Here is a 15,211-nt window from a genome sequence, read left to right as displayed (position 1 = left end):
AGAAAAAAAAAAAAACCTAGCCTATTTTCACAAATCCGTGTCACTTCCTAGTTCTCAGACACTAGCACAATATGATGTCTGAGGTACTCACAACCCAGATATGTTTAACGCCATCCAGCTTTTCATTGAAGGAGGCATTGCAGAAGTGTGAAGTTTAGCTTTTGTGACATACATTTTTTTTTTAAGTCTAAGCCTCTAATATGGTCCTATATAACATACAGACTTTTGTCATAAAAATGGGTTTAAGAAAAAAATTGAAGTTCATGCTCACTAGTGATGATCATAGCGTGGATACTTTCAAGATTTTAAATACCTTCTATGTGTTTTTTCTTAACTGGTGTATAATCTGTATTTATTGAAGATGTGATTGTTGCAAAAGGCTTTTTTCTTTTGTACTTAAATGAGGGCCTAGTGCTAAATATGGTATCTGTAGACCCAGGATGTCACACATACAATATTACATCTTCTGGGATAAGAAAGGGTGAAGCTGTACTAAATTTCAGATGGGAGTTGAGGTTTTAATATATAAAAATGTCATACTTGTCTCTTAAGCACATGGAGTTATTCTGTGCACCACTATTACAAAGATAAAATTCAAATGTACAAACATCATTGGGTGTTGCACTTGGATTACTTTGATCCTTTGAAAAGACACTCTTCCTCTTGAGAAGGCTTTATTCTATTTACAAGTCTTCTCTCTCATGGATTTCAGTCTTAATAATTAGCAAAGAAGGTAATTCAGGCAGCAAGTCCTGATCCCGAATTGTACCATTACAGCTCTGTAAATATTAATGTGATGCCTTGAACATATGATTGACTTAATCATAGAGTGTCAAAGCTTATATTTGAAAATAAATAGCTACGAAATCTAGCAACAAGCAGAAATGAAAAATGGTAGGTAAGAGAATGCAATTAGCATTCAAAATAGTGGTGTTCAGTCTGTGGCTCTCAAGAGCAACTGTTGAGAAAATGCATTTAATTATGAATTAAAAGCATGTTCCCTGTGATTCTTGAAGTGTTTGAATTGGCCCTGTTGCTATGGGAAGAGGCAAGGAGCACCTCTTACTACTATTTGTTCTAGAACATTTGCAAGGGGAACTGGGTGCACTGTTTAGCAATAGCTGCCCTTTCACCTGTTGCAGCACCCAGAAGCTCCCTTGCTGGCTGCTTGCTGCTTTTGTGGAGAGATGGGAGGGGGGAGAGTTTCTCTATCCCGCTTCTCTGCTGGGCTCTAGGACTCCCAAAGGAGCAGGATAAGAACTTAACTGGCTCCCTCCAGAGTCTAGGGGAAGGAGAACATCTTTTACTAGAAGCTCCACTAAACAGTCATCATGGGAAGTCCAGGGGAAGAGGAAAAAACAGTTCCAGATCTGACAATCTGGAACAGGTTTGTCAGTCTTGTGTCAGCTTAAAAATGTCTAAGGACCATTCTACAGGCTGGCACTCCCTGGTCCAGCACTGTCAGGACCTGATTGGTACTGGCTGAGGGATTTTGCTGGACCAGGGGAGGTCATTTCTGGCCCACCTGCCCCTCCAACACTGGCCCAGCTGTCAGCCTCATGGCTGGCATTACCCCTGTGCCCTGCTGGGACAGCTCTGCTGCCATCATGTGCTGGGCTCCTGCTGCCCTGCAAGCCCATTGGGATTCTTTGGTTTTGGAACATCCATGGTCCCGTTTTAGAGAGTTTCAATCTGTAGAGCCAGATCATTGTGCACTCAAGCCACTTTCCACTGCACCAGGGCTATGGGTAAGAGGCATATGGGCTGTTGTTAGTTTCACAGCTGCTGGTGGATAGGCTGCGCTGCAGGGAGGGGGACTAGCAGGTCTCTGTCACCTGAACAGAACAGAGCAGAGCACCTGTTCTAAAATGTGTTGGCCCCTTCATCTTGACCTGTGATAAACATTCAGACTGAAGATTTTCATCTTTGATATGAGACTCTTCCTGCATTGCCTTCTCTTGGAAAAAGTGAGTGATTTTGAGAACTTTGCAGTTTGTACTGCTGTCAATGTAGTCTGTGTAGAGAACATGTACAGCATGCACAGCACTAGCCTCATGGCTATGCAAGTATTCCATTGTCTTGATCTCTATTCGTTCAGTCCCTGGCCTATCCTTGTAGCCACAATGGCCTTGTGCTCTGGAGACTGCCAAAAATTCCACAATCCCATGGCCTGACTTCTTGTCCTCTGGATAGACAAGTTGAGTGGAGAGTGATGTTTTCCTACATTGCAGCATGAACAAAAGGGTGCAGTGGTTACCTTTTTCTTTGGGAGGGCACTAGAAAGCGTGGCTGCACTCAAGCTTGCATAATGCAGCATAGATGCTGCAGCCCCAGGTTGAGACCCAAAGTTCAGCAGTTCCTCACTTGCAGGTTACAAAGGAGTGTAAATGCGTAAGCCCTCTAACAAACCCAGGGTCTTCTAATCTTAGGACTCAATTGCTCTTGGCCAAGAGAATGACTTTCCAGTTAGAAATAATCCATCTTGTCTCTTCAGACTGAAAAACTAGTGAGACTGTCATCCAGTGTGCTCTACTTGGTGTGTCACTTGAAGTTCATGCAAACTTAAGCTGATGCTAAATGGTTGCTGCCATTTAGTTAATTGGAATGAATTACATCTGATGTACCAAGGTCTCCATTGATAACCAGTTCCTTTTTTGGGGTTCGACTAGGGATATCGTTTTGACATCTGAAACCTAAATGACGTGACCCTTTGTTACCTTATTGCAGTGTTGTGGCAATGGACACTAAAGTGTTCTGTACCTCAGCTTCATCAACATCCCTGGTGTGGCGCAATCTCATTCTGTTCTCTAGGTCTTCCATTTTTCCTGTTTCTACCATCCAAACAATGTTGATGTTAGTACGCAAGACCTTGGCCCGAATTAATGCTCGATCAAGCTGTTTGTTGCTTTTTCCTTATAAAGCCCTTTCTAAGGCATTGTCTACATGGAGACTGTTACTTTGGGACCTACAAAATCTACCCTATTGAAAGCTCACTTGTATAAGTGAGGAAAAGTTCCCAATGTTGTTATAATCTATAATTTGTGCATACTTGAAAATAAACCATCAAAAATAGGTTGAGTAGGTTTCTAGTAGAGGAATATTGCAGACAAAGCAGTTGGATTAGTTCAAACTGATCAGATGGTTACTGCTGAAATTGTGCTTCATTAAAAATTGAAGATATGGAACCAGAAGGTTAATAGACTAAAACTGGTATAATGGACATTAAGCCTAAATTGTGGACAAAATACTGAAGAGGTGACACATGCTGTCCATTTCCACCCTTGGATATTTCTTAGAGTAGGGAAAATGTCTTTCTCTCCTCTTCTCCCTACCAGTACCACCTTGCATCCCAGTTAATCTCCTCTTCCCTTACCCAAAGCTTAGAAGGACTAGACCAGAGTGTAACTTTCTTCCAGAAAGAATGAGAGCCAGCTGGCCTTGCTCATGTTTTTAAGAAATTGTCATCTCTGACTGCTAAATATCATGATACCCTGGTCTCACTCCATCAGTGGAGATACCTAATTGCTAGCATTGTGATCCTATTTTTCCCTTCCACTCTATTTTTTTCTCCAAGCCTTCTGATTTTCTCTAAGCCCTAAAATCAGTAACATTGTCAGCCTAGTAAGGTGACACAACCCTGCCCTCTCTGATATGAAAAGACCCAACAGATATCCCTGACTGGAAAGTGAACGATGGTAAAAACAGGTGCCATCATAAGCCTGTCAGCCAACGCATCCATTTTCCATCAATCTGCCATCCAGTATTCCAAAGATATCAACAAAAGCCATATTTCCTCCACCCTTGTCTGCTGAAAACTGGAGAAGTGAATGCCCCTTATATAAATTAGGACTGAAAGTAGAATTAACCCTTTCCTTTTCATCAAGAAATGTTGATTTGAAAATAAGAAACTAATACTTTGCCTCCGAAGAGAGACAGACACTTCAAGGTTTTGATTAAGTGTGTTTTGTATAATCTTCAACTGTCGTTTGAGTAAAAGGCTTGTTTTAAATTTCTTAGTCTTGGGTTTAATCAGTAAACTTGTAAAATAATGTTTTTTTGGTGTTTGCCTGGTAACTGAGCAAAACCAAGGGCCCCATTTAAAAAGAATCCCAAACCTGTATCACTGTTTAATGTTCAGAGTTTATAAACAGCTGTAATTCTTTAGGTCTTGAAGATCAATATCCATACATCAGAATAAACATGGCAGTTGATTCTTATTTTGATTTATCTTAATTCAAGTTAAGGCCCTTCTGAATAATGTCAGCGCAATTTATCTAATCTGACCTAACATTAAAAAGTGTATTAACTTTCCTGACACTCCCCATGTAAGCAAGCTCTGAGTCTAAATTAAGCCACCAGTCAATGCTTTATATAAGGGCTTGCAAACACAGGGAACTATTGTGGAACAGCTTATTCTGGTGACTTTCCCTATTGGACATTCAGTACAAATAAGAACACTTTATTCTTGAGCAATTTTCCCATGAAAAAAAGCTCTTAGGTTTTGTCTAGATTAGGATTTAAAAGGGTAATGTTAGACTGAGTCACCTAACTCAGTCTAGTTGGCAGCCTCTTCAAAAATCCTGGTCAAGACAAAAGCAGCTGTGTAATAGCATATGTTCTCCCTTAGGCTTTCACTTGAGAGAGCCTAGCCCTAGCATATGCTGAAGTGCAATTGCTTTACCTTGGCTGGGGTCGTTAAAGATGCTAACTAGAGCTACATAACTATCGAAAACTATACAGCATGCTGGGGAGTGTGGAATCCCTCTCCTGACACCTTCAAAAACTTTTAAGATACTTTTTGTTTTAGCCACTGTAATATGAAAACTATACAAAAAGAAAAGATCTGCCCTGGGGTTGGAGAAAGCATTACAGTATCTGTATAGCAGTGTAGCTGTATATACTGCTGTATACTGTGTGAATGTGCCACACAGTTGACTTGCTATTCAAAGCAATTAAATTAAAGCAGGCATAAACCATACTGAGCAGTACACAGCAGAACAAAGAACCGGGTGTGGTATGTGAATTGCATGCTTCATGGAACATCAGTTCCTTTGAAAGTGAAGACGTGGCAACTTCACTTACCAGCAGCCAGCTCAGCCAGTAGTAATCTAGCAACAGCTCAAAGAGCCTGACTCCCTCAGCAGCAACTAAGGTCCCAGGAGTACTTGGGTTCAGGTGAATAAATCTCACACAATTGACTGAGGATAAATGGTCCAAACAGTATTATGTGAGACTTCAATTATTCAGCTTTCAAGACAGCTAATCTATCAAGGCTCTACAAGAGCAAAGAATTGGGATGCAGACGTGCTAATGAAAAGCTATCTGAGAGGTTCAAAGGCTTGGCTGCAGAGCAGTAGTCAGAATAGGTACTGGGCAGGGCGGATAAAATGCATTTTAAAAATGTTTTTATTTGTCAGACATTTTTATTTTTTTAAAACCAATACTTCATTTCTCATTTAAAAATAACACTTACAATTAAATCTAGTCACAAATATGCTACACTTACACTTAGTCTCATGAAAATGAATTAATGGCTCTTGTCTGTCCAGCCTACCTGCCAGCTCTTGCTTCTTGAATGTTCTGGGCTTCCAATTTCTGTTTCTCAGCAGACAAAAATTAACCTGTGCAAAGACCGACACAGGCTGGATAGGCTGTTTTTGTTCTGGGCTTATGTAGCGGGGAACCAGGGCTAAGCATAGAAGAGAACATAAGAAGTTCAAGATGGAGACAATATATAGGAGAGGAGGGAGGCAGCCTAGAAAGAAACATTGGAGTAGACTGGAAAGAAAAAGGGAAGACATTATTCAGCTCACAACCAACACTTCCCCCCCACAATATTCCCCCACACTTTTGGTACAGAAAAACTGTCATGACTCCTGGGTATATGAGAGAGACTGGGAATATTTTAAAGAAATTTATTCCTTGAGTAAAAAAGGAAAAATATCAAGTGTAAGCAGAACAAGAAAATGATGCAGGGCCTAGTTGCAAGAATGAAACATCATAAGGAAAACTTATTGGCTGAAAATGATGTACAGGCAGTCCCCGGGTTACGTACAAGATAGGGACTGTAGGTTTGTTCTTAAGTTGAATCTGTATGTAAGTCGGAACTGGCACCCAGATTCAGCCGCTGAATCTGGACACCAGTTCTGACTTACATACAGATTCAACTTAAGAACCCCAGGCGTCCCCAAGTCAGCTGCTGAAACTGATCAACAGCTGATTCCAGGAAGCCCAGGGCAGAGCAACTCTGCCTCGGGCTTCCTGTAGTCAGCCGCTGGTCAGTTTCAGCAGCGGCTAACTTGGGGACGCCTGGGGCAGAGCAGCTCGGGTGCTGCTGGGTTGGTCCAGTAGCGTGGCCACTCCTCGGCGCTACTGGACCAACCCAGCAGCACCCCAGCTGCTCTGCCCCAGGTGTCCTGATTCAGCCACTGCTGAAACTGATCAGCAGCGGCTGAATCAGGACTCCTGGGGCAGAGTAGCTGGGGTGCTGCCGGGTTGGTCCACCTGCTCTACCACAGGCCCTGGGCTTTGCTCCACATCTCCCTGGTCTGCTGGGGGGGGGGCACTAGCTGCGTCCCCCCCCAGCAGACCAGGGAGATGTGGAGCAAAGCGGCGGAGGACCCGGGCCAGACCCGCGGCGCTTCCAGATCAGCTGGAAGTGCCGCGGGTCCAGCCCCGGGTCCTGCGCCGCTTTGCTCAGCGTCTCCCTGGTCTGCTGGCTCCCGCAGCAGACCAGGGAGACGGAGCAGCTTTTTTCGCCCCGGAGGAGGCGGGCAGCGGGACTGGGCGTCCCGCCGCTCCAGTCCTCTGGGGTGAGAAAATCCCCGTTCGTAACTGCAGATCCGACATAAGTCGGATCCGCGTAACTCGGGGACTGCCTGTAGATGAAGACGTGGATATGACTGAGTAGATCAACTGGTTAGTAGTTTAAATAATTTTGCAACACATAATTCTTCAAGACCTCTCTGCCTTTGATTTGTCAAATCAATTCCCAAATTGTTTGCTGTGTTGGATGTTGCTAGGAAAAAAAAGTTAAGCATAGCTAATTCTTGTATGTTGAATTAGTTACCTAGGTTTGGAATCTCTTACTCAAGAATACAGTACTGAAAGCTGCAGTGAGAAATCTAGAGTTGCCTGTTGTCACTGAGTGTCATTTTCTTATTTTATATTACACTAGGGCAGCGGTTCCCAACTGTCAGGCTACGTGTGGATGGGCGCTGGGTTGCAAACTGCTAGCTACCAGACCGTGGTGGCTCTGGGGGGTAGGTTACACTGCCCAGTGCCTCTCCTCCTGCTGTGGCTGTTGCCCCACCTCTCAGCCAACTAGCATCAAGCATGGGTGAGGTCTCTTCCCAGCTGCAGAAAAGCGATTTGCTGAGTGGCGAGAGGGCCCCGTGGAACCCGGTACGGCAGTCGTAGAACAGTTGCGACCTAAGCAGAAGTGCTCAACTGGCGGTTGGGAGGCAGCGCAGGGCTAGGTGAAGGGGGTGAGGCAGGCACTAGGGACTCTGAGGGTGAAGCTAACACTGAGGGACTCTGGGGTGTGGGGCTAATATTGAGCACTGGGGGTGTGTTGGGTGCAGTGGGGCTCTGGATACAGGTACTGGGAAGCCTGGGGGTGGAGGCTTTATGGAGCGGAGGGCTGGCACTGAGGCATTTGGGATGAGGGGCTGGCACTGGGGGGCTCTAAGGGCAGGGGGCTGGCACAAGGCGGTTGGGTGCGGGGACTCTGTGGTCAGTGGCTGGTGCTGGGGGGTAGCGGAGGGGTGGGGGGCTTTAGGGGTTAGGGCTGGACCTGGGGGGTTTTGGGGTCCGGGGTTTTTTATACCACGGACCAGCCAAACCCATTCACAAACTTTTGGTGGAATGGCAAAATGTTATTTGCATATTCATTATTTGCATAATAAATATGTAAATAAAATGTTGCTGGTTCACCAAAAGTTTGTGAATGGGTTTGCCGCTCCGCAGTTTAAGAGATTAGGAACCACTGCACTGTCCCTCTGGGGGGGTAGGTGTGTGGTCAGAGGAGAGGGAGCAAGAGTGGTCTGGGGGCAGGGGTGAGCTTTGGGGTTGGTGTCTGGCTGGGGGGAGGGTGCAAGAGCAAGTGAGTGCAGGATCAGGCAGGGATTAGGTGTCTGGTCGTGGGGAGGGGGCAGGAGCGGCTGGGGTGTGGGGTCTCAGGGGAAGGGGTGAGTAAGCTGGGGAAGGGTTGGGCTCAATGGCAGAGGGTACCTGGTGCTGCCCATAAATGAGGGGTATAGGGGAGAGCTTGGATGGCAGAGGGTACCTGGTGCAGGCGTGTGGGGGGGGAGTGAGAAGAGAGAAAAAGAGAAGCAAGGGCGGAGCAATTCAGGCAAAAAGTTATGTTGAGCAATTCTGATTTGTATCACAACACAGGTAGACTTGCAGAATGCTTGATTTAAGTTGTTTCTATTGCTTACAGATACTTTACTACTATGGATAGCTGAGACACAGCTTCATTATTAAATATGCCTTGAGATAAATTTTAATGTCTTTAAGAAAAGGTTGTGGGAGTTGCTACTGGGAAAGAAATGCATAAGAATAATTCACTTTAAGACAGGAAACATAAGAGCACCCATACTGATTCAGAACAAGGGTCAGTCTAGCCTAGCATCCTGTCTTCTGAGAGTGGCCAGTGCCAGGTGCCACAGAGGAAATCAACAGAACAGGTAATCAACAAGTGATCCATCCACTGTCAGCCATTTCCACCTTCTGGAAAATAGAGGCTATGGATACTACTCCTGCCCATCTTGCCTAATATCCATTAATGGACCTGTCCTCCATGAATTTATTTAGTTCTTTCTTTAATCCTGTTAAAGACCTGGTCTTCATATCCTCTGTCAAGGAATTCAACAGGTTGATTGTTTTGCATGAAGAACAACTTCCTTTTGTTTGTTTTAAACCAGCTCCCTATTACAGTAATTTCATTTGGTGACCTCTTGTTCTTGTGTTACGGGAACAAGTAAATAACTTTTCCTTATTTACTTTCTCCACACTAGTCAGGATTTTATAGACTTGTATCATATCCCCCCTTAGCCTTCGCTTTTCTAAGTGAAAAGTCCCCGTTTTATTAATCTCTCCTCATATGGAAATTTTCCAGTGCCATGATATCTTTCAAGATTAGGCAACACAGTATTCAAGATGTGGGCATACCATGGATTTATTTAGAGGCAATAAGATATTGTCTCTTATTCTCCATCCCTTCCTTAACCATTTCTAACATTGTGTGCTTTTTGACTCCTGCTGCACATTGAGTGGATGTTTTCAGAGAACTATCTCTGAAGTTGTAACAGCTAATTTAGTCCCCCTCTCTTTGTATGTACAATTGGGATTGTTTTCCAATGTGCATTACTTTGTATTTATCAACATTAAAATTCACCTGCCATTTTGTTGCCCAGTCACCTGGTTTTCAGTCTGCTTTGTACTTAACTATCTTGAGCAGTTTGGTATCACTGTTGACCCCTTTCTCCAGGCCATTTAGGAAAATGTTGAATAGGATTGGCCCTGGTATGGACCCCTGATGGACATAGCATCCCTCCATTTTGAAAACTGATGATAATCTATTCTTACCCTTGGTTTCCTATCTTTTAACCAGTTACCAGTCCATTAGAGGACCTTCCTGCATATCCCATGATAGCGTACTCTCCTTAAGAGCTTTTGGTGAGGGACCTTGTCAAAGGCTTTCTGGAAATCAAAGTATACTTCCCTCCATCAAAGAAAGCAGGATGTCTTTCTTGAGTATCTAATTAAAATCTCTTGATCCTGTGTGAAAATTTAAAACTTATTTTGAAAGTCTTCAGCAAGGGCTATGGTTCTCACTGGGAGGTCCTTTGCTTTTTAATAAATAGCAATCTGCATATTTCAGTTTCCATTGCAAGATTCCTCTAAACTGTAAGTGCATGCTTATGTTCATTTATGTATAAGTGCACATTTGTTGGTTCAGGGAGTTAAGTGCTAACATCTATAAAAGCTCTTCAGCTTTCTAAGCCAGATAGTTGAACAGGCAAGTGCTGCCCAACCAGTCTGTTCTGGATTTTCTTCATACCTTTAAAAAAAAAACCCACCAAGCAAACAAAAACAAATATCCTTGGAAAAGAAAAAAATCCCAACAACATCTAATTAAAATAAAAATGCAGTATGTGGTATATTAAATGTGTTGCTATTTTATTTAATGTTGCTGTCTGACTATAATAATTAAATAATACCATGGTCATGAAATCTACATAGAATTATAAAATCCTAATTCCTCCCTCCTTCTTGTAACACCCTTCTAGATACTTGAAAACAGCTATCATGTCCCCCCTCATAAATTTCAAGACTGCCAATTTGACTGCTCATCAAATCTTAGCCCTTGCATTTTCTCACTTTCATCACTTTGCTGGCATATTGATATCATCTTTAACTCACTTCTTTGCAATACAATTTTTAAAAATTCTTAGTCTTCAGTGCAATAATTCCTCTTAAGTCTGATTCTTCTTCTTGCCAACAGGTACAGTTCTTATAAGAAGTAACAATGGTCAACTAATGTTAGTATCTCAACAAGCAATAGCTCGAGCACAGAGCCAGACACAAAATAATGCAGGTACAAGGCCATCAATACCTACCAGCACACCTTCAGTCAGGATTTGTACTATACAGGTAAAAAATGTTCAAACTGCTTGATTTTGCAGTAACTGTACAATATTATGTTTCTTAATGTGATGTATTTATAACTTCATATTTGCAAGCATTGTAGAAGATTCATTAAACATTAAAGAATGAATGTCACTGTATCTTACTTTCATACCAAAAAACTAGACTTTGCCAGTTTAGATTATCAGTAAACATTAGCTTCACTGTGTGTACACAAACTGACTAAAATATTTCCATCAATTATAATCTGAATTTACAGATAGGCAACGTTTAAAAAAATTCTACTTGTACTTGAGTTAGATTTAAAAATATTTATTTTGTATATTATAAAGCTTTCAATTTTGGAATCTGTCATTAACTTCCTGACCTTATTATCTGACTCGTCTACCCCATATCTTCTTGAAACTGAAAATTAAATTGATGAATGAAAAATCTTAAATATATCAATCAATTGAAATTATTAAAAAATACAAATCTGATTGCGTAAAGCCTATTGAAAGCATACCCTGGATTATAAAATTCATGTGATGAGAACTTTTGACATTAGAATTTTAATAGTCCTGAGAAGTAGTTAAAATTAATCGGGATTATCTGCACTGTTAATAGAAGACCACTTGTTTAAATATTTTTGATATTTTCAAATGTATTGATTTCATTTACAACACAGAAATAAAAAGTATACAATGCAAACTTACTTTTAATCAAAATATGACTTTCTCTGTAAAAACAATATTTTTCAGTTCGACTAATACAAGTACTATAGTGCAATCTTTCTCATGAAAATTGAACTTAAAAATGTAGAAGTATGTTTAAAAAAACTTAAATTTAAAATTTTAGATTCTGCAAGTTCCCTCAGTCCTATGTCCTGTTCAGTCAATCGCTCAGGTAGATAAGTTTGTTTGCATTTGCAGGAGATAATGCAAAAATTTAATGCATACATTTTTAAATGAGTCATCAGCATGGAAGCATGTCCTCTAGACTGTTGGACAATGCATGAAAAGGCATTCAAATGTTTATATCCAGCATGTAAATACCTTGTAATTGCGCCTACGAAAGTACCATGTGAATACCATGTCTCTTTCAGGTGACACTATAAATAGGATTACATTTATAGGAAGTAAGAGGCAAACAAAGTTGTTTCTTAATGATTGGCTGAAGAAGTAGGACCAAGTGGACTTGTCGGCTCTGAAATTTTACGTTTTTTGTTTTGAGTGCTGTTTTAAGAACTAAGTGTGTTTAGGATTAAGATAAGAAGACCGAGGATCTAAAGAGGATTGTGGTCACTAGTTCTCCATGTTCATTGAAGGTGGGACAAGAAGTAATGTGTTTAATCTGCGGCAAGGGGGGTTTAGATTAGATATTAGGAAAACTTAAACTGTAAGACTAATTAAGCACTAGTATACGTTTTCAAGGGAGAATGTTGCACCCATGTTTTTAGGAACAGGTTAGACAAACTACTATCATTGATGGTCTAGATATACTTCAGTCTGCCTCAGTGGACGTGCTGGACTTGATGGCCCTGATTTTCTGTGATTCTATGTGTATAGCTGAAAATAGAGAATTTTAGCCTTAATGTGTGAACCATGAAGATATGGACGTACTACAATGAAAAGTAACTGGAGTATTTCTCTTGATGACACGGTCAGCATCTGATTACTCCTGAACTAAACAGTAAACATGCCTAAACTATTTTGTTTAGTGTGTTTCTGGTCTGTTTACCTTGTTATAATATAGGTAATTCAGTAGGTTTATTTACACCTGCACACTCATTCCCAAATTCATGGATTAAATTAGTGAATATTTTTAAAATTTTACCTTGGGCAAGAGTAAGTTCTAATTTAGGTAAATGTTTGCAACTGTATTGATGAACTAAAGTACTATTTTATGCTTCCTGTATCTTAGAATGTTCTGTCTTATTTTTTAAGAACACTGGCACCAATTTACTAAAAAAAGTAGTAGCGACTCCTGTGAAAACAGTATCTCAAACAACAAATTCAGTTGCATCTACTGATCGAAGACCTGCTGTAGTACAGGTATGTCTTTAGCTTTTTTCTTTAGCTAACTGTGGGTCATTCTCTAATATTTTTCCACATAAAAATGAAGATTATATAATGTTTAAAATTTTACCTGTTTGTCCAAACAGCTTAGGAAAGCCAATCATCTAGATTAGAGAAGAAGTGTGAGGAGTTCAGTGTGAGCTCGCAAGTTTGCCTCTCAACAGAAGTAAGTCCAATAGGAGAGTCCCTCATACACTTTTTCTCTCTGGGACCAACATGGCTACAATAACACTAGATGATTATAGACAAAGTAGCAGTAGCTTGTATGTACTATCTGATTTTAAAAACATTGCTATGGAATTTAAACACATTTCTATCTAGCTATTTGGATAGAAACAGTTGTCTCAGTATAGTGGTTTAATATCCACAGCAGTACTCTCAACAGTCATCTTGTTTTGAAAGAATCTCTTGTACGTCATAGCCTAAAACAGGGCTACCTGTCTCAGTTCTGAAGGAACAAAAAACCTCGAATAAACGTTGAATTTAGCAAATTAATCCATTTTGTACTAAAATACTCTCTCTATCTAGGTGGCAAAGAAGCCAGCAGGGTGGGGAGGTTGGCTTGAGGGAAGTCTGACATGTTAACTCTGCTCTTTCCCATCATGAAAAGACAGTATAAATGGACTTGAGTTCAAAGTCCAGAGTAGCTAAGCAGACCCATTGGCTGTGAGTTCTAGTCTTGGCTGTCTGATAGGAAAGAGATTTCTTAGCTTACAGCCATAATCAACAGATTTGCCTTTCAAAACTGTTCTGCTGTTCGCAGATGCCCACATATATTGGCAACAAGATCTGCTTATGATATCATAAAAAAAGGCTAAGAAGGAGAGTCTTTCCCCCATAACGAAGAAGCACAGCTTAGGGGGTGGAGAGGGAGAAAAATATGGCAGTGGCTTTATTTTTAATATTGCCTATTTAATTTATACTCATTGGGGTAGAATGCACCCATCAAAAACAGAGATGGGTGTTCTGCATTGCTGTTCTTCAGTTTGATCTAATTACAAGCACTTGCAAACCTTCTCATATGCTGGTGATCTCTTTAGACAAAGATCCTCTCATGGACTTTTCTGGTCCAGATCCCACACCATGGCTGGCTACAGGAAGATAGGCTATCAGTAGGGGAAGATACATTTGTTTAATCTTAAGGGTGAAGCTTCTTATTTTGGTCTTTGCTGCCCTATCCTCCATCCCTATATTTAATTTTGTGTCTTTGTTTGGTAACAAATCTCACTTTATTTGCACACACCCTCCTCCCCTGCTGTTTTAATTTTGCCATCCTTTTGTAGTTCGTATCCCTCTTCTGTTCAGTTTGCTATTGGCATGTTTGGTCAGTTAAGGTTTTACATTTTCCATAAGAAACAGCTGACAAACATGGACACCTCACAGCCTTTTACGAAAGGGTGCTTAGAGGCTTTTGGTTTAAACCCCCAAAATTCCTGGTCACTCTGAGTCTGATTAGGCCAGAAGGATCACTGTTTGAATAATGACAGCTTCTTGTACAGAAGCAGCCTTATAAACTGCCAGTTTTCTAAAGGACTGAAATCTAAACACCACTGCGCAAAAGGGAAAAATCTTCTTGCCCTCTCTCAGAAATCCTGAATAAATGTGTAGTATAAAGTGCTCCTGCCACTGCAGGATCATTCGCCTGCGCCTGGCCATGAATCAGCCAGTGAAGCAACATCCAAGCTTGTCTTGAACTGCCTCTGACAAAGGAAAGAGGGGAGCCCAAGAGAGTTATTCTGTAACTGTCATATGAAATTGCCAATGTCAAATACCCTGCTTGCTAGCAATAGTCTTGACAACATCAGAAGACCAAAAAGAAGTAAAAACAAAGCATGGCATCATCAACAAGAAAAATTAATATGGGGATACAATGCTAAGTTAAAATAACTTACAGTAGTTCCATATAGGAATGTAAGTGACTACTCAAGTAGTCAACTACCCAGTAAGCCTAAGCCAGTGGTTCTCAAAGGGCGGTCCATGGACCACTAGTGGTCCACAGCTTGAGCTCAGCTCCTGCTTCTCCCTCATGTAATGGGAAGCCTTTGTTGCCACTGCAGCCTCGCAATTGCCATGCAACTTCAAGGCTGCAGCACCAGGTCCAGTTTACTGCTCGGAGGGTGTGCAGGGAAGTCTGAGGTGAAGAAAGCCTCGACCTTTCCCACCAGATGGGCTTGCGGAGAGGTGCAGAGTGCCACTCTTTTGTCTGTTGAAAGGTTTCTGCCAGCTCAGCAAGCGGCAGCTGCCCTGCCATCTCCTGCTACCTCACTCCAGGGGCAACCCTGAGCCAGGGGAAGCTCAAGCTCAGCTGCTGCTGGTGACCTCCTGCTGCTGCACTGAGGGGATAGGTGGCAGAAGAAAAGGAGCCCACAGGGCCGTTCCTAGCAAGCGGGTGGCGAGCACAGCTTCTCCTGCTGCCGCTGTGGTCCAGGTGGCTGCTTTGGAGCTCTCCAGCGGGGCGCTGGGAGGGGTGAGCAGGCTGCAGTGGGAGGTGTGGCCGATGG

At 41.9% G+C, this 15,211-nt stretch overlaps 1 protein-coding gene across 4 annotated transcripts in view; it reads left to right on the top strand.

Annotated features, from left to right (window-relative positions):
- Window positions 1–15,211, top strand: part of TAF4B (TATA-box binding protein associated factor 4b) — a 121,043-nt gene that overhangs the window by 12,551 nt on the left and 93,281 nt on the right. For all 4 annotated transcript variants that reach the window (XR_012901517.1, XM_075920812.1, XM_075920813.1 and 1 more), the window contains exons 2-3: window positions 10,511–10,659; window positions 12,579–12,686. Coding sequence is in view for 3 of the 4 variants with exons in the window: in XM_075920812.1 (XP_075776927.1) it covers window positions 10,511–10,659; window positions 12,579–12,686 (257 nt within the window). In the remaining variant the exon portion in view is untranslated. The remainder of the gene's footprint in view (window positions 1–10,510; window positions 10,660–12,578; window positions 12,687–15,211) is intronic.

Source organism: Pelodiscus sinensis, chromosome 2 (genome assembly GCF_049634645.1).
Source record: "Pelodiscus sinensis isolate JC-2024 chromosome 2, ASM4963464v1, whole genome shotgun sequence".
NCBI lineage: Eukaryota > Metazoa > Chordata > Testudines > Trionychidae > Pelodiscus > Pelodiscus sinensis.
This window is presented reverse-complemented; position numbering and strand designations above follow the sequence as displayed.